Raw genomic sequence first — 26,070 nt, 5'->3', positions numbered from 1 at the left:
AAAAAAATGCATAGGGGCATCTGGGTGGCTCAGATGGTTAAGCATCTGCCTTCAGCTCAGGTCATGATCCCAGGGTCCTGGGATTGAGCCCTGTGTTGGGCTCCCTGCTCAGTTCAGAGCCTGGTTCTCCCTCTCCCTCTGCCATTCCCTCCACTGGTGCTGTCTGGCTCTATGCTCTGTCAAATAAATAAATCATAAAAAACAAATAATGAATAGTAATAAAATACATAAAGTCACACGTTCCTGGGTGGCTCAGTCAGTTAAGTGGCAACTCTTGATTTCAGCTCAGGTCGTGATCTCAGGGTTGTGATATGAGATCAAGCCCCGTGTTAGGCTCACGCTGGGTGTGGGGCCAGCTTAAGATTCTCTCTCTGCCCCTTCTCCCTTTAAAAAATGGATAAAGGTCTTGAATAGACATTTCTCCAGAAAAGATAAACAGATGACCAACAAGCACAACAAAAGATGCTCAATATCATTAGTTATTAGGGAAATGCAGATCAAAACCACAATGAGGGACCACCTCATACCCACTAGGATGGCTTTAAAAAAAAAAGAAAAATAGGGTCACCTGGGTGGCTCAGAGGGTTAAGCCTCTGCCTTCAGCTGAGGTCATGATCTCAGGGTCCTGGGATCAAGACCCACATCAGGCTCTCTGCTCAGCGGGGAGCCTGCTTCTCCCTCTCTCTGCCTGCCTCTCTGCCTACTTGTGATCTCTCTATGTCGAATAAATAAATCTTTAAAAAAGAAAGAAAAATAATAATTATTGGAGGACACGAAAAATGAGAGATCCTGTATGTTTCTGGTAATATTTGTGTAATAATATTGTAATTGTGTTTATGTAATATGATTGTAATATGATTCAGCTTCTGTGGGAAACAGTTGACAGTTCCTCAGAAAGTTAAACATAGAGTATCATATGACTCAGCAATTCCATTCCTACATATATACCCAAAGAATCAAAAAGTAGTACTCAAACAAGTACATGCACACACATGTTCATAACAGCACTATTCACAATAGCCATATCCATCAGCAGATGAATGATAAATTATGGTATATTCATATAATAGAATATTATTCAGCTATAAAAAGGAATGAAATACTGATACTTGCTACAACATGGATGAACCTTGAAAACATGCTAAATGAAGGAAGCCAGGCATAAAAGATCACATATTATATGGCTATATGAAATATCCAAAAAAGATGTGAATCCATAGAAATGGACAATAAATTGGTGGCTACCAGGAGAGAATGGGGAATAGGATTTTTTTCTGAGATGATAAAAATGTTTTGTAATTAGATTAAGGTGGTAGTTGTACAACATTGTGAATATACTAAATGTTATTGAGTTGTTCACTTTGAAATGATTAATTTGGGATGCCTGGGTGGCTCACTTGGTTAAGGATCTAGCTTGTGATTTCAGCTGAGGTCATGATCCAGCCCCACATTGGGCTCCACACTTAACAGGGAGTCTGTTTGAGGATTCTCTCCCTCTCTCTTTGCCCCTCCCCATACTCCCTCACACACTTGTGTGCTCTCTCTCTAAAATAAATAAATCTTTTTAAAAAATGATTAATTTTAGGGATGCCTGGCTGGCTAGGTTGGAAGAGCATGAGACTTGATCTTGGGGTTGTGAGTGAATTTCAGCTCAGTTTAAAAATCAGTTTATACATTTTTGTCTTCCAAATTTTTATTTAAATTCTAGTTAGTTAACATATAGTGTAGTATTGATTTCAGGAGTAGAATATAGTGATTCGTCACTTATATGTAACATTCAGTGGTCATCATAACAAGCGTTCTCCTTAATGCCCGTCACCCACTTAGCCCATCCCCTGCCCGTGTCCTTCCATCAACCCTCAGTTTGTTTACTGTTTTAAGAGTCTCTTATGGTTTGCCTCCCTCTCTCTTTTTTTCCTTTCCCATATATTCGTCTGTTTTTTTTCCCAGATTCCACATATGAGTGAAATCATATGGTATTTGTCTTTTTCTGACTTATTTTCCTTAGCGTAATACACTCTGGCTCCATCCACATTGTTGCAAATGGCAAGATTTCATTCTCTTTGACGGCTGAGTAATATTCGTGTGTGTGTGTGTGTGTGTGTGTGTGTGTGTGTGAGAGAGAGAGAGAGAGAGAGAAAGACCAACTTTCTTTACCAATTCATCAGTTGATGGACATTTGGACTCTTGCCATAGTTTGGCTATTACATTTTTTTCTTTATAGCCAGTGCCTTTTGTGTCCTATCCAGGAAATATTTGCTTACACAGTAGTCCATGTCTTCTTTTGCTTTATGATTCTAAGTTTTATGTTGAGGTCAAATTATTCTTTTCAAATTAATTTTTGAATATAGAGTGATATAGGAATTGGGTTTGTTTATTTATTTTTACAGGGAACCAGTTGTTTCAGCAGGATTTATTAAAAAACACTTTCCCTTTTTGAATTAACCTGAATTTTTTGTAGAAAATCCACTTGACTGAGTATGTGTGTGTCTCTTTCTAGATTTTATTCTGTTCCTTTGATCAATTCAGTCTGTCCTTATACCAGTACCACATTGTTTTGATTGCTGAAGTGTATGTCTTCCAACTTTTTCTTCCCCCTCAAGAATGTTTTGGATATTCTTGGCCTTTTATATTCCCATATAAATTTTAGAATCAGCTTGTTTATTTCTTTAAAAGATCTGCTTGAAATTTAATTGATAACTGCTAACTGGGATCTCTTAAATTAATTGCCTGCTTAGTTAATGGCAGAGTGATCTAAAATGGTTTTGAAGGGACGCCTGGGTGGCTCAGTTGGTTAGGCGGCTGCCTTCGGCTCGGGTCATGATCCCAGCGTCCTGGGATCGAGTCCCACATCGGGCTCCTTGCTCATCAGGGAGCCTGCTTCTCCCTCTGCCTCTGCCTGCCATTCTGTCTGCCTGTGCTTGCTCTCTCTCCCTCTCTCTCTCTCTGACAAATAAATAAATAAAATCTTTAAAAAAAAAAATAAAATAAAATGCTTTTGAAAAAAATGTTTTACTTTATTTTGTTCTTTTTTGTCCATTGTTTGTATGTCTAGGTTACAAGGCAAATGCAAGAACACGAGCAGGACTCTGAGCTTAGAGAACAGATGTCTGGCTATAAGAGAATGAGGCGGCAGCATCAAAAGCAATTGATGACTCTGGAAAATAAACTAAAGGCTGAGATGGATGAACATCGCCTCAGATTAGACAAAGATCTTGAAACTCAGCGTAACAATTTTGCTGCAGAAATGGAGAAACTTATTAAGAAACATCAGGCTGCTATGGAAAAAGAGGTAGCTGATTCAGTATTATTAATTTGTTCTAGCTTGTAACCATCCCAGAATTAACCAAGATAACATTTTGATGTTAGAGTATCTGTTCACCAGAGCCAAGCAGATCAATTGGAGAGAGAGACGCGTAACATGTATAATGTCAGGTACTGAGTCTGAGAACCAATAGACGTGGGATTATTTCCTGATACTTGCTAGATTTATAGTGTCACAGTGGGTAAGTCTTTCATTCATCTGTTCTGGGCCTCAAGGACGCTGGTTATCTGAAGAGTTTGATAAATCACCTATTAGTAACATGGTTCAGGTCTCAAAATCATTCGTGATTCCCTTTTCTATGTATTTTTTGGAAACTGTCCTTAAATTTATAGCAGCATTTTTATGTCAAAGAATAACTGAAGATTAATATAGAGAGAATGTTAAAGATTACAAATTAAACATTGGGGAGGGTATGTGCTATGGTGAGTGCTGTGAAGTGTGTAAACCTGGCAATTCACAGACCTCTACCCCTGGGGCTAATAATACATTATACGTTTATTAAAAAAAAAAAAATTATTTTAAAAAGATTATAAATTAAGAGGTTCAGATTAGGGTTTAGCCCATTAGTTTATTTATAAATAAGGTCATTTTAGTATATGATAAAAGCAAATTTTTTAGGATTCTTGTTATGTGAAACCTTTTCTTATAAAGGTTTTTGATGTCCCATTAGTTTCATTTTATTTTGATAGTCCCATTTGTCAAGTAAAATGTAAGCTTCTCAGTAAATTCACAGAATATCTTCAGATATGTCTAGCTAGCCCACATTAAGGCATTATTTATCATAGTTACCCTGTTCAACCTTCCTCCCCCTGAAAAAAAAAAGAACCACTCTCATACAATAGTAGAGAATTTAGCAAAATAATTTATGGTGTAAATAAACATTTGATTTTGAAATAATTAGGTGAAAGAATTATCCTGTTGGTCATTGGGTAGTATTTTTAGTAACTTAAGAGGTAGATACTAATATATTTAGGAAAGCAATTCATGAAATGGGATGTAGAATATGATTACAAATTTGTTAAAGAAATAGATACGCATAGAAAAAATTAGGAAGGGTATACACCAAAATGTTTATATTGGTTATCTGTGCATGCTAAAATCATGTAATATTTTTCCTTCTTTGTGTTTTACTATACTTCCTAAATGTTCTATAATGATTATACATTGCATATATCATCAGAAATAAAGGGTGCCTGGCTGGCAAGAGTTGGTGGAATATGCAATTCTTGATCTTGGGGTTATAAGTTTGATCCCCATGTTGGATATAGATATTACTAAAAAATAAAATCTTTTAAAAAAAAAGGAAAACAGTAATGATACATATGTCTAATATTTAATATTTTCATATTATTTAATATATAAATTAAAGGTCAAGTTTTAAAAATAAACATTATTTCATATTTGAGTCAACCAAGATAAATCATGGTTGAATTATATTTGTAGATAAATGTGTGTTTGTTCTTTTTATTGGGAGGAGAACATACTGCTGTTAAATGGAGAAAAAAAAGGTGAAAACCTTCTGACCCTGTACAAGGTCAACATTTTAAAGACGAGTTCCATTTTATTGGTTCTCTGAAATTCTAATGAAGATGCTGAGTACATCAGAAACCAATATTGCACCATATTTTAACTGCCAAAAATTTAAATAAAAATAAATAGGGTGCTGAGTAATAAGTATTAATAATTTGTTGGTGATTTTTTTGATCATGGGAAAAAATGGTATCTGTGGTAATGTGTATTCAAATGCTGCTTTGAATCTATCAACTTAACTAATTTGGTCCATTTTTTTAATTTTCTATAGGCTAAAGTGATGGCCAATGAGGAGAAAAAATTTCAGCAGCATATTCAGGCCCAACAGAAGAAAGAACTAAATAGTTTTTTGGAGTCCCAGAAAAGAGAATATAAACTTCGAAAAGAACAGCTTAAGGAGGTACTTATTTTATAAACATTTTCAAGGCAGTTATCTGCTTATTGTACGTAATGTTGCTCAACTCATAGAACCTTGAAGATAAATTTTCTTTTGTTGTTTGTACCATGAAACTTGTATCGGTTTGAATGAAGACATTGATGACTGAGATCCTCAATTGAGGAGCTGTAAAAAGAATCATCTCCTGAAAACATAAGTCATTTTATTCATAATAACTTTACTAAACACTTATTTTTTTTTTAAAGATTTTATTTATTTGACAGAGAGATCACAAGTAGGCAGAGAAAGGTAGGGGGGAAGCAGGTTCCCTGCTGAGCAGAGAGCCCGATGTGGGGCTCGATCCCAGGACCCTGAATCATGACCTGAGCCAAAGGCAGAGGCTTTAACTCACTGAGCCACCCAGGTGCCCCTACTAAGCACTTATTAAGTAAATGTCTAATTAGAAATAAAAGTATGTGAGCTGTTAAAAAAAAAAAAAGAAAGAAAAAAGCCACACATTCCTTTCAAAAAAAAAAAAACCCTTCCAGGGCGCCTGGGTGGCTCAGTTGGTTGGGTGTATGACTCTTGCTTTCAGCTGGGGTTGTGATCTGGAGTCTTGAGATGGAGCCCTACCTCAGGCTCCATGCACACCAGGGAGTCTGCTTGAGATTCTCTCCCTCTGCTCCTACCCCCACTTGGGTATATTCTCTCTCTCTCTCTCTCTCTAACAAATAAATCTTTAAATAATCCTTTAGGTGTACAACGTTTGTGTGCTTGCATGTATGTTCATTCAGAATAATGGTTCTCAGTATAGGGGAAGGGACATACTAGACTTTTGGTGGGGTAATTTCCTGGCAGAAGATTTTGAGAAAGATACCAGGTGATTCTCAAGAAACTATACAGAGGGGGCATCTGGGTGGCTCAGTGGTTTAAGCCTCTGCCTTCAGCTCAGGTCATGATCTCAGGGTCCTGCGATCAAGCCCTGCATTGGGCTTTCTGCTCAATGGGGAGCCTGCTTCCCCCACTCTCTGCTGCCTACTTGTAATCTCTCTCTCTCTCAAATAAACAAATAAATAAATCTTAAAAAAACAAAAACAAAAACAAACAAAAAAAAGAGGATCATAGGGGAAGGGAGGGAAAAATAAAAATGACCGAAATCAGAGAGGGAGACAAACCATAAGAGACTCTTAATCATAGGAAACAAATTGAGGATTGCTAGAGGGGAAGTGGGGGAGGGTGTAGTAACTGGGTGATAGGCATTAAGGAGGGCATGTGATATAATGAGCACTGAGTGTTATATGCAACTGATGAATTACTGAACTCTACATCCTGGTACACTATATGTTAACTAATTGAATTTAAATAAAGTAACTAAAAAAATATAACAGGTGATTCTCTGTATATACACTGTGTTATCCTTGTCACTTCCTGTAGTGTATGCATATATACCCTCATTTGGGAACTACTAATTTATGTGTTTTTTTTTTAATTAATTTTATTTTTTTTAAACATATAATATCTTTTTATCCCCAGGGGTACAGGTCTGTGAATCGCCAGGTTTACACACTTCACAGCACTCACCATAGCACATACCCTCCCCAATGTCCATAATCCCACCCCGCCCAACCCCCTCCCCCCATTAACCCTCAGTTTGTTTTGTGAGATTAAGAGTCACTTATGGTTTGTCTCCCTCCCAATCCCATCTTGTTTCATTTATTCTTCTCCTACACCCTTAACCCCCCATGTTGCATCTCCTCTCCCTCATATCAGGGAGATCATATGATAGTTGTCTTTCTCCGATTGACTTATTTCGCTAAGCATGATACCCTCTAGTTCCATCCACGTCGACACAAATGGCAAGATTTCATTTCTTTTGATGGCTGCATAGTATTCCATTGTGTATATATACCACATCTTCTTTATCCATTCGTCTGTTGATGGACATCTAGGTTCTTTCCATAGTTTGGCTATTGTAGACATTGCTGCTATAAACATTTGGGTGCACGTGCCCCTTCGGATCACTACGTTTGTATCTTTAGGGTAAATACCCAGCAGTGCAATTGCTGGGTCATAGGGTAGTTCTATTTTCAACATTTTGAGGAACCTCCATGCTGTTTTCCAGAGTGGTTGCACCAGCTTGCATTCCCACCAACAGTGTAGGAGGGTTCCCCTTTCTCCGCATCCTCGCCAGCATCTGTCATTTCCTGACTTGTTAATTTTAGCCATTCTGACTGGTGTGAGGTGGTATCTCATTGTGGTTTTGATTTGTATTTCCCTGATGCCGAGTGATATGGAGCACTTTTTCATGTGTCTGTTCGCCATCTGGATGTCTTCTTTGCAGAAATGTCTGTTCATGTCCTCTGCCCATTTCTTGATTGGATTATTTGTTCTTTGGGTGTTGAGTTTGCTAAGTTCTTTATAGATTTTGGACACTAGCCCTTTATCCGATATGTCATTTGCAAATATCTTCTCCCATTCTGTCAGTTGTCTTTTGGTTTTGTTAACTGTTTCCTTTGCTGTGCAAAAGCTTTTGATCTTGATGAAATCCCAATAGTTCATTTTTGCCCTTGCTTCCCTTGCCTTTGGCGATGTTCCTAGGAAGATGTTGCTGCGGCTGAGGTCGAAGAGGTTGCTGCCTGTGTTCTCCTCAAGGATTTTGATGGATTCCTTTCTCACATTGAGATCCTTCATCCATTTTGAGTCTATTTTTGTGTGTGGTGTAAGGAAATGATCCAATTTCATTTTTCTGCATGTGGCTGTCCAATTTTCCCAACACCACTTGTTGAAGAGGCTGTCTTTTTTCCATTGGATATTCTTTCCTGCTTTGTCGAAGATTAGTTGACCATAGAGTTGAGGGTCTATTTCTGGGCTCTCTATTCTGTTCCATTGATCTATGTGTCTGTTTTTGTGCCAGTACCATGCTGTCTTGATGATGACAGCTTTGTAATAGAGCTTGAAGTCTGGAATTGTGATGCCACCAACTTTGGCTTTCTTTTTCAATATGGCTTTGGCTATTCGAGGTCTTTTCTGGTTCCATATAAATTTTAGGATTATTTGTTGCATTTCTTTGAAAAAAATGGATGGTACTTTGATAGGAATTGCATTAAATGTGTAGATTGCTTTAGGTAGCATAGACATTTTCACAATATTTATTCTTCCAATCCAGGAGCATGGAACATTTTTCCATTTCTTTGTGTCTTCCTCAATTTCTTTCATGAGTACTTTATAGTTTTCTGTGTATAGATTCTTAGTCTCTTTGGTTAGATTTATTCCTAGGTATCTTATAGTTTTGGGTGCAATTGTAAATGGGATTGACTCCTTAATTTCTCTTTCTTCTGTCTTGTTGTTGGTGTAGAGAAATGCAACTGATTTCTGTGCATTGATTTTATATCCTGACACTTTACTGAATTCCTGTACAAGTTCTAGCAGTTTTGGAGTGGAGTCTTTTGGGTTTTCCACATATAGTATCATATCATCTGCGAAGAGTGATAGTTTGACTTCTTTGCCAATTTGGATGCCTTTAATTTCCTTTTGTTGTCTGATTGCTGAAGCTAGGACTTCTAGTACTATGTTGAATAGCAGTGGTGATAACGGACATCCCTGCCGTGTTCCTGACCTTAGCGGAAAAGCTTTCAGTTTTTCTCCATTGAGAATGATATTTGCGGTGGGTTTTTCATAGATGGCTTTGATAATATTGAGGTATGTACCCTCTATCCCTACACTTTGAAGAGTTTTGATCAGGAAGGGATTTGACTTTGTCAAATGCTTTTTCAGCATCTATGGAGAGTATCATATGGTTCTTGTTCTTTCTTTTATTAATGTGTTGTATCACATTGATTGATTTGCGGATGTTGAACCAACCTTGCAGCCCTGGAATAAATCCCACTTGGTCGTGGTGAATAATCCTTTTAATGTACTGTTGAATCCTATTGGCTAGTATTTTGGCGAGAATTTTTGCATCTGTGTTCATCAAGGATATTGGTCTGTAGTTCTCTTTTTTGATGGGATCCTTGTCTGGTTTGGGGATCAAGGTGATGCTGGCCTCATAAAATGAGTTTGGAAGTTTTCCTTCCATTTCTGTTTTTTGGAACAGTTTCAGGAGAATAGGAATTAGTTCTTCTTTAAATGTTTGGTAGAATTCCCCCGGGAAGCCATCTGGCCCTGGGCTTTTGTTTGTTTGGAGATTTTTGATGACTGTTTCAATCTCCTTACTGGTTATGGGTCTGTTCAGGCTTTCTATTTCTTCCTGGTTCAGTTGTGGTAGTTTATATGTCTCTAGGAATGCATCCATTTCTTCCAGATTGTCAAATTTGTTGGCGTAGAGTTGCTCATAGTATGTTCGTATAATTGTCTGTATTTCTTTGGTGTTAGTTGTGATCTCTCCTCTTTCATTCATGATTTTATTTATTTGGGTCCTTTCTCTTTTCTTTTTGATAAGTCTGGCCAGGGGTTTATCGATCTTATTAATTCTTTCAAAGAACCAGCTCCTAGTTTCATTGATTTGTTCTATTGTTTTTTTGGTTTCTATTTCATTGATTTCTGCTCTGATCTTTATGATTTCTCTTCTCCTGCTGGGTTTAGGGTTTCTTTCTTGTTCTTTCTCCAGCTCCTTTAGGTGTAGGGTTAGGTTGTGTACCTGAGACCTTTCTTGTTTCTTGAGAAAGGCTTGTACCGCTATATATTTTCCTCTCAGGACTGCCTTTGTTGTGTCCCACAGATTTTGAACCGTTGTGTTTTCATTATCATTTGTTTCCATGAATTTTTTCAACTCTTCTTTAATTTCCTGGTTGACCCATTCATTCTTTAGAAGGATGCTGTTTAGTCTCCATGTATTTGGGTTCTTTCCAAATTTCCTCTTGTGATTGAGTTCTAGCTTTAGAGCATTGTGGTCTGAAAATATGCAGGGAATGATTCCAATCTTTTGATAACGGTTGAGACCTGATTTAGGACCGAGAATATGATCTATTCTGGAGAATGTTCCATGTGCACTAGAGAAGAATGTGTATTCTGTTGCTTTGGGATGAAATGTTCTGAATATATCTGTGATGTCCATCTGGTCCAGTGTGTCATTTAAGGCCTTGATTTCCTTGTTGATCTTTTGCTTGGATGATCTGTCCATTTCAGTGAGGGGAGTGTTAAAGTCCCCTACTATTATTGTATTATTGTCGATGTGTTTCTTTGATTTTGTTATTAATTGGTTTATATAGTTGGCTGCTCCCACGTTAGGGGCATAGATATTTAAAATTGTTAGATCTTCTTGTTGGACAGCTCCTTTGAGTATGATATAGTGTCCTTCCTCATCTCTTATTATAGTCTTTGGCTTAAAATCTAATTGATCTGATTTAAGGATTGCCACTCCTGCTTTCTTCTGATGTCCATTAGCATGGTAAATTCTTTTCCACCCCCTCACTTTAAATCTGGAGGTGTCTTCGGGTTTAAGATGAGTTTCTTGTAGGCAACATATAGATGGGTTTTGTTTTTTTATCCATTCTGATACCCTGTGTCTTTTGATTGGGGCATTTAGCCCATTCACATTCAGGGTAAGTATTGAGAGATATGAATTTAGTGCCATTGTATTGCCTGTAAGGTGACTGTTATTGTATATTGTCTCTGTTCCTTTCTGATCTACTACTTTTAGGGTCTCTCTTTGCTTAGAGGACCCCTTTCAATATTTCCTGTAGAGCTGGTTTGGTACTTGCAAATTCTTTCAGTTTTTGTTTGTCCTGGAAGCTTTTAATCTCTCCTTCTATTTTCAATGATAGCCTAGCTGGATATAGTATTCTTGGCTGCATGTTTTTCTCGTTTAGTACTCTGAATATATCATGCCAGCTTTTTCTGGCCTGCCAGGTCTCTGTGGATAAGTCTGCTGCCAATCTAATATTTTTACCATTGTATGTTACAGACTTCTTTTCCCGGGCTGCTTTCAGGATCTTCTCTTTGTCACTAAGACTTGTAAATTTTACTATTAGGTGACGGGGTGTGGACCTATTCTTATTGATTTTGAGGGGGGTTCTCTGAATCTCCTGGATTTTGATGCTTGTTCCCTTTGCCATATTGGGGAAATTCTCTCCAATAATTCTCTCCAATATACCTTCTGCTCCCCTCTCTGTTTCCTCTTCTTCTGGAATCCCAATTATTCTAATGTTGTTTCGTCTTATGGTGTCACTTATCTCTCGAATTCTCCCCTCATGGTCCAGTAGCTGTTTGTCCCTCTTTTGCTCAGCTTCTTTATTCTCTGTCATTTGGTCTTCTATATCGCTAATTCTTTCTTCTGCCTCATTTATCCTAGCAGTGAGAGCCTCCATTTTTGATTGCACCTCATTAATAGCTTTTTTGATTTCAACTTGGTTAGATTTTAGTTCTTTTATTTCTCCAGAAAGGGCTTTTATATCTCCCGAGAGGGTTTCTCTAATATCTTCCATGCCTTTTTCAAGCCCGGCTAGAACCTTGAGAATCATCATTCTGAACTCTAGATCTGACATATTACCAATGTCTGTACTGATTAGGTCCCTAGCCTTTGGTACTGCCTCTTGTTCTTTTTTTTGTGGTGAATTTTTCCGCCTTGTCATTTTGTCCAGATAAGAGTAGATGAAGGAGCAAGTAAAATACTAAAAGGGTGGCAACAACACCAGGAAAATATGCTTTAGCCAAATCAGAAGAGATCCCAAATCATGAGGGGGAGAAAGGGGATAAAAAGAGGTTCAGAAAGAAGAAAAAGAAAGAAAAAAAAAAAAGAAAAAAAAGGAAGAAACAATTAAAAAAAGAAAACCAATAAAGAAAAAAATATAAAAAGGAAAAAATATATATATATATTTGATAAACTTTCAGAAAGTGGTTGATTTTCTGTTTCTAGAGTTGCTGTTCTTCTTCTCTTCGATCTCCCGTTGGATTTGTAGGTGTTTGCAATCTTTAGATAAGCTATCTAGCTGATCTCCCGCTACCTGAAGTAGTCTCAGCCTGCTACTTCTCCATCATCTTGACTCCTCCCCGTGTTTTTTATTTTTATGTGTTTGAATATCTTATGAGCTTAAGTTACAAAGACTTGGTCTCTTTCTTGAATAACAGAGGAAGGACCATAAGGTTAGTAGTCTCTGAAAAATCAACTTAGACTTAGAAAAGATGGCTGTATTTTTGTATTGTCTGCAATATTGATGGCTTTTTAGGTTGAAGATATACTAGTATTAATATCCTAAGATTTGTCTCATTGGGTATATGATGAATGTTCTCATCTTGCCCAATATAAATGCATTTTCATGTAGGTAGTTTTTGAGATGATATTTAAAGTACTGTAGAAAAGCACTGGTTTTTATTTGTTTGGTGTTTATTAATGCTAAATATATTTTTTAAAGATTTTATTTATTTATTTGATAGAGAGCAATCACAAGTAGGCAGAGAGGCAGGCAGAGAGAGAAGGGGAAGGCGGCTCCCTGCTGAGCAGAGAGCTGATGCTGGGCTAGATCCCAGGATGCTGAGACCATGGCCCAAGCCAAAGGCAGAGGCCCAACCCACTGAGCCACGCAGGCACCCTATTAATGCTAAATATTAAATACCACTCATAAAAAAGGTCTCTATTCTCCCATGGTTTTGTTGATTTTCCATTTAGTTTCCAAGTTTTTTATATTGTGTATATCCATAATCTTGCCAGAAGCTTGATGTTTAGAATGTTAATAACCAAGTGAAACATAACTGTATTTTTGCCCTAATTTTAATTTACATATGATTTTTACCTGAAAGCACTACCTTCTCTCTCTTCTTGGGAAGGATTTAAAGAAAGATATGTTTTACTTCATTTACCAATCATTGTGTGCTTTTGAATCATCCTAAGTGTAGCTGTGCTAAGCCAAAAGATATACATGTTTTCTAATGTACTTTTCCTCTTTACCACTGGTCACTCAAGAAAAAGGAAAACTGTTTCCTGCCTCCTTGAGGTCATTGCCCTGCCTAAGCACTAGAACAGACATAAGTTAAATACTTTTATTTAAATTTATTAGATACCAAATTTTACATTAACTGTATTCATGTAGTTAATTTTTATGTATTTTGAACAGAGTTTTTTATGTTGCCAGGAACTGAATGAAAACCAGAGCACCCCCAAAAAAGAAAAACAAGAGTGGCTTTCAAAGCAGAAGGAGAATATACAACATTTCCAAGCAGAAGAAGAGGCTAATCTTCTACGACGACAGAGGCAATACCTAGAGTTGGAATGCCGTCGCTTTAAGAGAAGAATGTTACTTGGACGCCATAACTTAGAGCAGGACCTTGTGAGGGAGGTATGTTTAAATGACGGGGTATCAGAAATATATCTGTGGCATCCCAGCTGCAAGACCTTTGTACTCATAATTCCCTGGCCTAAATCCTTCTTTCCCAGATATTCAATCCATATTGCTTGCTTTCTCCCTTTAAATGTTCTTCTTTGCACTTCTTTTTCTTACGCATATATACTTTTGGGGGGGAATCTCTCTCCTCAGCTAGAATGGAAATTATATGAAGCCACAGGTTCTGTTCAGGTCTTTGTATCCCTATTATTTGGCCCATAGTAAGCATACAGTGTTAACTATTTAATAAATATTAAATCCATGAATAATGAAGGAAGTATTAACTTTTAAATGAGAAAATTAATTGAATAATTTATGCTTTTTGATCTGAAGTGAGTGCCATGAATTGTGTGTTACCATTTAATACATTGTTATAACTGTTTAATTATTAACTGGGCAAATGCAGAAACTCTTACCACAATGAGAATAATTGTTTTTATTATCAGGAACACCTATGAGCATAAATAAATTTATTTCCAAGGTGGCATAAAATAAGCTTCAAGTACAGTGTAACTGTTCAAATTCAGTGATAGTTAAAGAATTTCAAAATAAAACAGTTGAGGGACACCTGGGTAGCACAGTTGGTTAAGCCCCCAACTATGTTTTGGCTCAGGTCATGATCTCAGGGTCATGGGGTTGAGGCCACATGTCAGGCTCTGCATCATAGGGCTCCCTGCTTGGCTGGGCTCAGAGTCTGCTTGAGTTGCCTCCCCTCCCCTGCCTGCCCTACCACCCCTCCCACTTGTGCTCTTGCACATGCATGCTCACTCACATGCTCTCTCTCTCTCTCTCTAAAGTAAATCTTTTTTAAAAGAATTTTTATCAGTTAGATGAGAATAATTCAAAAGGCTATTAACATGGGGAGATGGGCAGTAGTAGTAAGTATAAACTGATACTGCCCTTTTGGAGCATAATTCGGCAATAGCTTTTTTTTTTTTTTTTTTTTTTTTTTTTTTAAGATTTTATTTATTTGAGAGAGAGTGAGAGGCAGATGCAGACTCCCCACTGAGCAGAGAGCCCAATGTGGGGCTTGATTCTAAGACCCTGAGATCGTGACCTGAGCTGAAGGCACTTAACTGCTTAACTGATTGAGCCACCCACGTGCCCCACAGCAGTAGCTTTTTTATTTATTTTTTTAGAGAGAGGGAGAGCATGAGTAGTGGATGGGCAGAGGGAGAGGTAGAGAAAATCTCAAGCAGGCCCACACCAGCGTGGAGCCCAACCCAGGGCTCAATCTCACTACCCCGAGATCATTACCTGAGCTGAAATCAAAAGTTGGACGCTTAACTGAACCACCCAGGTGCCCCAGCAATAGCTTTTTAAAATTTAATATACACATATATTCTTACCCACTAAATCCACTTTTGGAACTATTATCTTAAGGAAATAATAACATGATTATATGGTGCATCATGCATGGATATTTACTGCAAATGTGTTTAAAGCAAGAGAATGGAAAAATTATGGAATTGTAAAGCAGAAGCTTACTATTGAAACTTAAAAGATCTTTATTTACCCATCTGGTTCAAATATATGTCCATTATGTTTTTAGTTGAAGAAAGCATATCACATGCCTATAATGTATTTTGGAATTTAGTTTTAAAACTGTATGTTTTGTATAATAGATGTGTCACAGTAAGCATGAGGGCAATTTTAGGAAGCATTTGTACCAGACTGTTGGCCTCTGGAGCTCTGGAGAAAGAGTTTGCAGAGGCAAAGAGGGCAAGTTCGATTTCTATAGTGTGTGCATGCGTGCGTGCGTGCGTGCGTGTGTGTGTTACACTTGTTCTTTTTAAAACATTTTTTTTTAAAGATTTTAAACTTATTAGAGCACAAGCAGGGGGAGCAAGAGAGGGAGAAGCAGGCTCCCTGCTCAGCAGGAAGCCTGACATCAGACTGTATCCCAGGACCTGAGATCATGACCTGAGCCAAAGGCAGATGCTCAACCAGCTGAGCCACCCAGATGCCCCACACTTGTTCTTTTTTTTTTTTTAAGATTTTATTTATTTATTTGTCAGAGAGAGAGAGAGAGAGCGAGCACAGGCAGACAGAATGGCAGGCAGAGGCAGAGGGAGAAGCAGGCTCCCTGACGAGCAAGGAGCCCGACGAGGGACTCAATCCCAGGACGCCGGGATCATGACCTGAGCCGAAGGCAGCTGCTTAACCAACTGAGCCACCCAGGCGTCCCCACACTTGTTCTTTTTAATCTGCAAAAAAAATTTATCGAGCATGATGTGCTAAGTATTATTCTGAGACCTTCCCATTTATGAACTTATTTCATCCTCACATTAGATCTATGAAATAGCTATATTATCTCCATTTGAGAAGTGATGAAGCTGAAGGGGAAAGTTTAAATAACTAACCCAAGGATTTGCAGGTCATAAATAGCAGAACTAAGATTTAGGATACAGGCAACCTTGGGGCACTTAGGTGGTATAGTTAAGTGTTCGACTCTTGGTTTGGCTCAGGTCCTGATTGCCATGTTGTGAGATGAAGCCCCAAGTAGGGCTCCATGTTTAGCTCTGCTTGGGACTCGCTCTCCTTCTCCCTCTGCCCCTCTCTACCACAGGTGTGTTCTCTTTCTCTCTCAAATAAATAAATCTTTAAAAAAAAAAAAAAAGGGAAATAGAATACAGGCAGCCCAGCTCTATAATCCATATTCTTTTTTTTTTGCAGTTTCATTCTTTTTATTCATATATATTCATATATACATTTTATTCATTTTAGATTTCTCCAAATAGTTATCCTTTTTTTTTAAATTATTTTTATTAACATATAATGTATTATTTGCCCCAGGGGTACAGGTCTGTGAATCATCAGGCTTACAGTCCATGTCCTTAACCACTACACTATACTGGGTATGCTCCTCCTAATAGAATTAAATAGTATACTCTGAAAAAAATTCAAGGAATGGCTTATGAACCCTCTTCAAATATAAAACTAGGAAACAGTAAAGACAGGAGAGAGGGAAGGGCAGTAAACCTGTTAAGATAGATTCAATAGCTTTTTAACTTGACTGCATAAAGTAGTGTTAGTAAATAGTAAATGAACAGCATAAGAAAATTTGTGCTACTAATTGTCCATTTACTGTAGTAAATACTATAAAACCCTCATACTTACCATGTAACCATTATTGACTCAGAGGATTACGTCTATTTCCTAGTTGTCCTGTTTCTCAGGATTTTTTTTTCTGGCATCATACAGCAGTATTATACCTTTGTCTTTTGTGTTATGGATTAGGAGTTAAATAAAAGGCAGACTCAAAAGGACTTAGAGCATGCCATGTTACTGCGACAGCATGAATCCATGCAGGAACTGGAGTTCCGTCACCTCAACACCATTCAGAAGATGCGCTGTGAGTTGATCAGATTGCAACATCAAACTGAGCTGACAAACCAGCTGGAATATAACAAGCGAAGAGAAAGGGAACTAAGGCGAAAGCATGTCATGGAGGTTCGACAACAGCCTAAGAGTCTAAAGGTACCTTTAACTAAGTTCTTGATAAAAGGGGAAAGAGTTAAATGGCATCCATGTAAGAGGTCTGGCATAAACAAATCAATAAACTTTTTTCTTTTCATTTGAAGAATGTTTGGTTAGTTTTAATATAGCTGTAGACTTTTGCTTATGTATTTCTCAACATTATACCAAAACTTTTAACTGTAGGACATGCCATAAAAAAATCAAAATTCTGATTTTTAATGTACTCAAATGTCCAATGCTGTTACTACAGTCAACATGTCAATATGCTAACCTGTTTTCTTCTCTCTGTTCCAAGTAATATAATTTTGGAATCTTATTTACTATAAGACACTAAGTTCTTAACCAGCACAGAAGCCAATAAATAGAAAATGTCTTTTTACTCCCTTTCCCTTCATTGTACTTATCTTAAGAGGAACAAAGGAATCATCACAGTGTGAGTCTGCTTGCTTGCTTTCTTTGCTTGGTAATGTAGGTAAGACCATGGCATAGGTAGTTGGGATATATATATGTATTTTTTTGTTTGTTTTGTTTTAATTAGCACATCAGAGTAGAGCAAGTTGTCATATAGTCCTCCCCCCCAAAAATAAGCAAAGACAAGTGTTGGTGATATATAATATCAAAGGACTTTAAATTTTGTATTTACTTTGAATACAGTAATTCATTCACATAGTATGAACTATGAGGATGCCAAAGTGTATTATAGAGATTTCCCTCACTCTCCAGCTGGTCTAACCCATAGTCAATGAGAGTTAGCAATTCCAAGGTGTTTTCAAATTTTATAACTTGTAATAAATATTTGAAGGAGTATAGTCACATTAATCTTAATGAGCAAAAACAAAACCATCCACTGCATAGGCTGTCGTCTAAAGTAGTACATCAATTAATTTGGATATGTCTGCAAATTTTAAACTTCAATTTATATCCAGTAAGGCCCATATCCCACGGTATTTCCTTTTTAAACTTTACCCTACCCCCTTTTGTTTGAGAATTTAACTATAAAATTGTTTTTTGTCTTTAACTGTCCTGGAGTGAAGTGAGATTTATTCACAGAGGTAGTCTGTGTTAAAATCTAGAAATTATACTATATCCAATTGTAACTCTGAATTCCAATTCACTTCTAATAGACTGTCTTGAATGAAATATATTCAAAATTAAGATGGTTTACCCTTTCCTTATGAACTGGGATAAAATTTCACTTTTTTGTGTCTTCAGATTAACTAATAAAAATCATTTACAGAGTAGCTTGTGTTTACTCCCCATGTAACCTTTATTAATTATACTTAAAAAATTGGAATTCATAATGATTTTTCAGATTTATCTTTGTGATGAAGGGGGTATATATATATAGTGTTTTGACTACAGAAAAGACAATTTTCCCTAAAAGATTTTTAAAACAGCATGTCTGTAAAATTTATTATTGCTTTAAAGTCAGCAGCACCCAGAAGCAAACGAAACTGAAAGCTTGTTAGTTTTCTCTAGTCATACCATAAAACTGATAGGATTGCGTTTCTCTAAGACTTGGAATAGGTAGATTGTTTGATGTTTAAGCCTTCCTTTCTGTTTCCTCTTATTGGAATCTTTTTAGTTTGAAAGCTTGTAAACACTAGATTAGATTTTTACACATACTATATCAAATGTGAGGAGAAAAATAATATTTCACAATCATAGTCAGACTTTGAATGACTTAGAATGCCTCCTTTGATGACCAGTGAGCTCAAGATTTTCTGTAAAGGAAATTGTTCTGTTACTTTAGTAGGGAAGAAAATCATACTGTTCCTCTTAGTTATGTATATCTGTCTACTTGCTCCATTTGAACAGAACAGACTATATTTTAACACCACGTGTCGCATTTTTATATGCCTAAGTCATAATAGTTGTCTTTTCCAGCTTCCTTCAAGACTTCAGTGGGGAATTAGGGGGACTTTAGTTTGAGCACTTGGGTTTCTGTAGAATGGATTGAGTAAACATGTATTGCCTACTCTGCTGTTTCTTCATCTGTCATCCAGATAATCGTGTTCAGTGAGTTTAAATGATAGAAACAACTATAACTTTGTTCTTACTTTCACTTGGGTTAACTATTGAAAGATATAGTTTATTCTTGATAATAGGTGTTACTCTTCTTGTTGAAAAAGAATTGCAAGTTCTTTTTTCTCATTAGGCTAATGATACGGAGTGATTATACAGTTTTCTTGGTAAAACTTCTAAAAGGTTGAATGTTATACAGAGGCAGGAAAGAATGTCTAAATCTTCCTTGTTTCATTCCTAGCCATCTTGGAAGAATTTTGTTAACCAAGGACAGTATTTAAGTGTGGTACTACTGAGCATAATTAACCCAAGAGTTTCTCTTTCTAGTTAGACCCTTCACAGGGTTCTAGTGTGACCCTTCACAGAATAAAGTATTAATGACTATGACCTAGTGCCTCAGTTGGTGTAAAATATGGAAAAGGTCTATTTGGTGTTGAATGGTGAATAACTAGTTCCCCGACAAGTGTTTTACTTCGGTAAGATGTGCATTTGTTGCATGCTGAATCGTCCAATCAATGTCTGGCAGTATTTATATTAAGGTAAAATAATTCCAAGTATATGTTCTGCCTTAGTATAGTAAATGAATATATTCTCACAGACTCATTCAATATACTTTATAGAATTATATCTCATCTTATTAAATTTTATTAAAACATGAGTTCGTAGAATAACCTGTGATTAACAAAAACCAAAGCCAAAACTCTTCTGTCTCTGAGCTCAATTATTTTATCTCAGAAATATTTATGTAGCTCATGTCTCTTATCACTCCCAAGAAAGTTTTCCTTTCCCTTGCCCCATAACTTTTGTTTGACCTTTAAAAGATGAGTTAACCTGACTGATTTTCACGTTTTTGCTTATGGTATTAAAGAATAAACCATTACTAAGTATGTTTCTATCTAGTTTATTCCCTTAAGGAAAAGATAATTAACTAATAAATAATATTATTTATTAATACCCTGCTTTTGTATGTAGTATGTAGTTAGTATATACTTTCAGTATGTAGTTAGAGTTGAGATTGTTATTAGAAGAAATTAAAACAAAGTGTCTCAGATAAGGAACAGAGTAAATATGCTTATTTTCTCCCTCAGAGATCTGATAAAATATTGTCTGTCCTGCAAAATACTTTCATACGTACTTAATACATGAAAAGAAATTTAATTTTCTGTCATCAGTATACATGGTAATTCAAGCTAATTTTAATATTTACTCAAGTCACCAAATTTCTTAACGAAATAAGTATTGTTTGAAGTCCTGTGATAAATGAGGTTATGGATATTTTAAAGTTTTAAATTAGAGCTTTTGTTATAAAAATGCATAGAATCTAGTGGTTTGACCCAATAGCCAAGTGCAAAAGTACCTGCAGCCTTATGATCTGACCTTTTTTCTTCTCCTTTTTTCCTTGTAGACTTTATTTTAATGTAAGCCTAAGGTATACCAAATGCCATATGTTAAAAATTATATGTATCTATTTTTTTCTTCCCAGTCTAAAGAACTCCAAATAAAAAAGCAGTTTCAGGACACCTGCAAAATCCAAACCAGACAGTATAAAGCATTAAGAAATCACCTATTGGAGACAACACCAAAGAGTGAGCACAAGGCTGTTCTGAAACGGCTCAAAGAGGAGCAGACCCGGAAGTTAGCCATCTTGGCTGAGCAGTATGACCACAGCATTAATGAAATGCTCTCCACACAAGCTGTGAGTTTGTTTTATTTAGGCAAAATAAATTTAGTTAGTGATCCTTTTCTTCTACCCAGCAATTAAAATACTAGTTAGAAATGATAGTTCTTCTGCGGCTTGGGATATCATAGTGTTGGTCCATATTCTTCCTTCTCTGAACATTGCTTGGAAGCATGCATGATGTATAAAGAATTCTCACTGATACATTCAGACCTGAAGTTTTTTTTTTTTTTTTTTTTTTTTTTAAGATTTTATTTATTTATTTGACAGAGATCACAAGGCAGAGAGGCAGGCAGAGAGAGAGAGGAGGAAGCAGGCTCCTCGCTGTGCAGAGAGCCCGATGCAGGGCTTGATCCCCAGACCCTGGGATCATGACCTGAGCCGAAGGCAGAGGCTTTAACCCACTGAGCCACCCAGGTGCCCCAGAAATGTAGATTTGATTCTGAAGTCTTTAGGGAACCACTGACATGCAAGAGAAATACCGTATTTCCATTTGTGATATAGAAAATATTTCATATTTGTACTCAAATGTGACCATTTGGAGTCCAAATACAGTACTACTTTTTGCTCACTACCTAACAAAACTGCTGCTCCAATCTTGATATATGCTATTGGGATATATGCTAAACACCTGAGAGGCACTGGCGGAGAGCCTATTTAAAACTTCAGGTTCTTTTTTTATTTAATTAAAGATTTATTTGAGAGAATATGGGGGATGGGGGGTGGGCAGACAGAGGAGGAAAACACCAAACTCCCTGCTGAGCTCAGAGCCCCATGCAGGGCTGGATCCCATAACCCTGAGATCATGACCAGACTCAAAATCAAGAGTCTGACAAAATCGACTAAGCCACCTAGGCACCCCAAAATATTTTCTATAGAAGTTTTGTAAATATTTTCTTGAAGGGCCAGATTGGGGTGCCTGGGTGGCTCAGTGGGTTGAGCTGCTGCCTTTGGCTCAGGTGATAGTCTCAGGGTTCTGAGATCAAGCCCCAGGTCAGGCTCTCTGCTTAGCGGAAACCCTGCTTCTCTCTCTCTCTCTCTCTCTCAAATAAAATCTTTTTAAAAATAAAAAAAAATAAAGGGCTAGGTTGTAAATATTTTAGAGTTTGTAGGCCAGGAGGCAAAATTGAAGATATTATGTGGGTACTTACATAGCTATTGCAAATGTAACTATTTCAAAAGTAAAAACCATTCTTGGGGCTCCTGGGTGGTGCAGTTGGTTAAGCCTCCAACTCTTGGTTTCAGCTCAGATCGTGATCTTGGGGTCATGAGATCAAGCTCCCTGTCAGGCCCCTTACTCAGTGAGGAGTAGCTTGGGATTCTCTCTCCCTGTCTTTCTTCCTCTCTCGCTCTGTCTTTCTCTAGGATAAATAAATAAGTCTTTAAAGAAAAAAAAAAAAAAAACAGGCAGCCGCCCAGATTTGGCCAGTAGGCTGTTTGCCTGTCTTTACGCTATAGTTATTCCCATTGGAAAGAAAGCATTCAGTCTTACCTATATCATCTGATCATATTCTAGATTTTTCTTAAGAAAAATGTGGTTATTGGGGCACCTTGGTGGCTCAGTGGGTTAAAGCCTCTGCCTTCAGCTCAGGTCATGATCCCAGGGTCCTGGGATCGAGCCCCTCATAGGGCTTTCTGCTCAGCGGAGAGCCTGCTTCCTCCTCTCTCTCTCTCTCTCTCTCTCTCTCTCTCTCTCTCTGCGTGCCTCTCTGCCTGCTTGTGATCTCTGTCTGTCAAATAAATAAATAAATTTTTTAAATCTTTAAAAAAAAAAAAAGTGGTTATTTAGGCATCCTCCAAAGAGCTCCTGATAGCTTTATCTTCCTAATGCCATCAGTGGTTAGTTACTAGGCCTTCCTCCTTTTTTTTTTTTTTTTTTTTTTATTAACATAAAATATATTATTTGCCCCAGGGGTAGGCCTTCCTTCTTCAGAGATGTTTACTCCAAGACATGAGAGAGAACAGTTGTGTATCCTGCAAAAGAGTACTCCTCATACCTCCTCTTTTCCATAGGTGAGGAATAGATAACTCACAGTAGTATATATTTTCTTTCTCTTTTTCAGCTACGTTTGGATGAAGCACAGGAAGCAGAGTGCCAGGTTTTGAAGATGCAGCTGCAGCAGGAACTGGAGCTGTTGAATGCATATCAGAGCAAAATCAAGATGCAAGCAGAGGCACAACATGATCGAGAACTTCGAGAGCTTGAACAGAGGGTCTCCCTCCGCAGGGCACTCTTAGAACAAAAGGTATAAGTAATATGAGGAAGGTAATTGTGCCAGTGTTTGCTTTCAGCAGAAGCATTATAAGTCTTTTTTCATATTGACAGGTGACATTGAATTGTTTTCACAATACGGTATCTCCTTACTTTTGGTTTTGGTCGTGTTTTTCTTTTTCTTTAAAATTACTGCTTTACGGTGCTTGGCTGGCTCATTCAGTTCAGCATCTGCCTTTGGCTTAGGTCATGATGCCAGGTTCCTGAGATGGAGCCCCACATCAGGTTTCCTGCTCTGTGGGGAGCCTGCTTCTCCCTCTCCCTCTGCCACTCTCCCTGCCTGTGCTCTCTCTCTCAAATAAATAAAATCTTTTTAAAAAATATTTAAAAATTTGGGGTACCTGGGTGGCTCAGTCATTAGGTGTCTGTCTTCAGCTCAGGTCATAATCCCTGAGTCCTGGGATCAAGCCCCACATAGGCCTCCCTGCTCGGCGGGAAGCCTGCTTCTTCCTCTCCCACTCCCCCTGCTTCTGTTCCCTCTCTCGCTGTGTGTGTGTCTCTCTGTCTGTCAAATAAATAAATAAATAATTTTTTAAAAAAATAAAATTTAAAAATTCAAAAATGAAATTATTGATTCAACAGTGAATCTTACAATTATTGAGTACTAAACATCAAGGGAATATAATTAAGTAGTAATTGCTAGAGGAAGGAATATGGGGTTATGTGAAGACAGTTGAATTGGGAGAGAGTAGCTCCAGCTCCGTGTTCCTCACTTTTATGTACCTAGCTCTACCTAAGGATATTGGAGAAAAACTTGGATAGTGAAGAAAAAGAACATTAGTAGTTGCCTGGGAGAAGTGGGGACAGAGGATCAGGAATATATACTTCACTTGTGCATCCTGGACCTGCAGCTGTACAGATTGGTGGACAATTAGAGGACAGAAGATTATTTTCACACAGGTGAAAGATCAGGCTGAAAACGTTACTTCTAGTTGTATCTTCATTTACTTATTACTTATTCTTTGTCAGGTATATGAAAGAATAGAACTAAAATCCCCAAATTCATTTCATCCTTTAAGGTATTAAACTTGTGTGTTTAAGTATGTGTGTGTTTTGGGGGAAAGGGTGATGAGCAGAAGATTTTTAAGAGTGGAAAGCATTTGTTGCTAGAAGTGTAGTTGACCCTTAAACAATGTGGGGGTTAGGGGTTGCAACAACCTGTGCAGTTGAAAATTTCATATGACGTGTTGGGATCTGCCTTTGGCTCAGATCATGATCCCAGAATCCTTGCTCAGCAGGGAGCCTGCCTCTCTCTCTCTCTCTTTCTCTCTCTCTCTCTCTCTGTCTTGCTCCCTCTCTGGCAAATAAATAAATAAAATCTTTTAAAAAAAAAAAAAAAGAAAAAAAGAAAATTTGCATGTAGCTTTTCTTACATGTATGAAAGTGACCAGAAGCCTTACCGATAAAACATAAATATTCTTATCTTACCGATAACATAAATATGTGTTAACCATTAACACATATTTTGTATGTTATGTGTATTATATACTGTATTCTTACAATAAAGTAAGCTATAGAAGAGAAAATACATATACAGTACTATACTGTTATCTGTCTGCAGTACTGTACTGGGAAAAATCCACATGTAAGAGGATCCATGTAGTTCAAATTCATTTTGTTCAAGGGTAAGCTGTAGTAGAATATCAGTTGTATCCAGGATTTAGAGCTGTATTGAATTCCTGAGACAGGGATGCCTGGGTGGCTCCGTCAGTTAAGCTTCTGCCTTCAGCTCGGGTCGTGATCCCAGGGTCCTAGGATCAAGTCCCACATCGTCCTCTCTACTCAGTGGGGAGCCTGCTTCTCCCTCTGCCTGCTGCTCTCTCTGCTTGTGCTCTCTCTCTCTGACAAATTAGTAAGTAAAATCTTAAAAAAAAAAAAAAAAAATCCTGACACAACCATTTCCCAACAGCTGGTTGGTCCATTGTAAGTGAATACTTGCCTAATGGTCTTGCCTAATGAAAGTTGTTACTGTTTTTGGATAAAAATACAATGCCTTCTTATATTCAAAAAATAGTCTTAAAAAATCCACTTAACTAAGATGATACTATTTCCCTGGGACAGCTGTCTTTGTTACTGGCTTCTTTGAGAGGTATTTGGCTGTAAAAATTATCTTGGTTTTGTTTCTTATTCAGGATGAGAAAGATAGAACACATAAATTTTGAGAAAAATCTATAGTTTATCAGATTTATAAATCTGATTCCAGTTTGAACATTTAAAATTCAGTCTGAAGTTCTGTCACTTACGCTTCAAAATTACCACTATAAGGAAAACCTCTGTAGTTTTTAGAAATAGTGTCATGAAAGAAATAGTGGTACTATTAAAATATATTTGTGTTTTTAGCTCCACCTAGTGGTTCAGAGTTAAACAGTGCTAATTAATAACTTAGATACAGCTTTATTTCAGTATATGAACCAAAGTCTACATGTTCTACAAAGCCTGGTTTGAAACCGATATCCATAGGTGAAGGTGCAGTAGTACTCTCATATACTATAAATGCATTTTGAAAAGCAATACAGATGTATATATTGAGTTCTGGAATTGTTAAGCATTTGAGACTTTGAGAATTTAGTCTAAGGAAAAGAAATCTAAAATATAGGGGAAATTATGCATATAAACAGTCATTATAACTTTTTTTTTTAGGATTTTATTTATTTATTTGAGAGAGAGCCAGAAATAGTGACAGGGAGCATGAGTGGGGAGGAGAGGGAGAAGCAGGCTCCCTGCTGAGCAGGTACCCGACGTGGGACTCGATCCCAGGATGCTGGGATCATGACCTAAGCTAAAGGCAGATGCTAACTATGTGCTAACTATATGCTATAATAGGCACCCCCATTATAACATATTTATCATGATTTAAAACATCTAACCATCAAGGTTAGTAAAGGGGCGGTGAGCAGGCAGGTGAGTAGGTGGATGGATTAAATGGGTGATGGGAATTAAGTGCACTTGTTGTGATGAGTACCAGGTGTTGTTTGTATGTGATGAATTACTAAATCTTATACCTGTAACTAATATTACACTCTGTGTTAACTAACTGGAATTTAAATAAAAACATGGGAGAAAATAAAA

General features: G+C 37.2%; 1 protein-coding gene across 1 annotated transcript in view; it reads left to right on the top strand.

Annotated features, from left to right (window-relative positions):
- LOC111151808 (TAO kinase 1) overlaps positions 1 to 26,070 on the top strand; it is a 174,950-nt gene that overhangs the window by 133,925 nt on the left and 14,955 nt on the right. Inside the window, exons 14-19 of the mRNA XM_022510019.1 lie at positions 3,056 to 3,292; positions 5,127 to 5,255; positions 13,298 to 13,501; positions 16,787 to 17,026; positions 20,535 to 20,747; positions 22,793 to 22,975. Of these exons, the coding sequence (XP_022365727.1) occupies positions 3,056 to 3,292; positions 5,127 to 5,255; positions 13,298 to 13,501; positions 16,787 to 17,026; positions 20,535 to 20,747; positions 22,793 to 22,975 (1,206 nt within the window). The remainder of the gene's footprint in view (positions 1 to 3,055; positions 3,293 to 5,126; positions 5,256 to 13,297; positions 13,502 to 16,786; positions 17,027 to 20,534; positions 20,748 to 22,792; positions 22,976 to 26,070) is intronic.

This window comes from Enhydra lutris, unplaced genomic scaffold, assembly GCF_002288905.1.
Source record: "Enhydra lutris kenyoni isolate GAN:26980312 unplaced genomic scaffold, ASM228890v2 scaffoldscaffold26, whole genome shotgun sequence".
In the NCBI taxonomy this organism is placed as follows: Eukaryota; Metazoa; Chordata; class Mammalia; order Carnivora; family Mustelidae; genus Enhydra; species Enhydra lutris.
The sequence above is the reverse complement of the archived record's forward strand: the minus strand, read 5'-3'. Positions and strand labels throughout refer to the sequence as shown.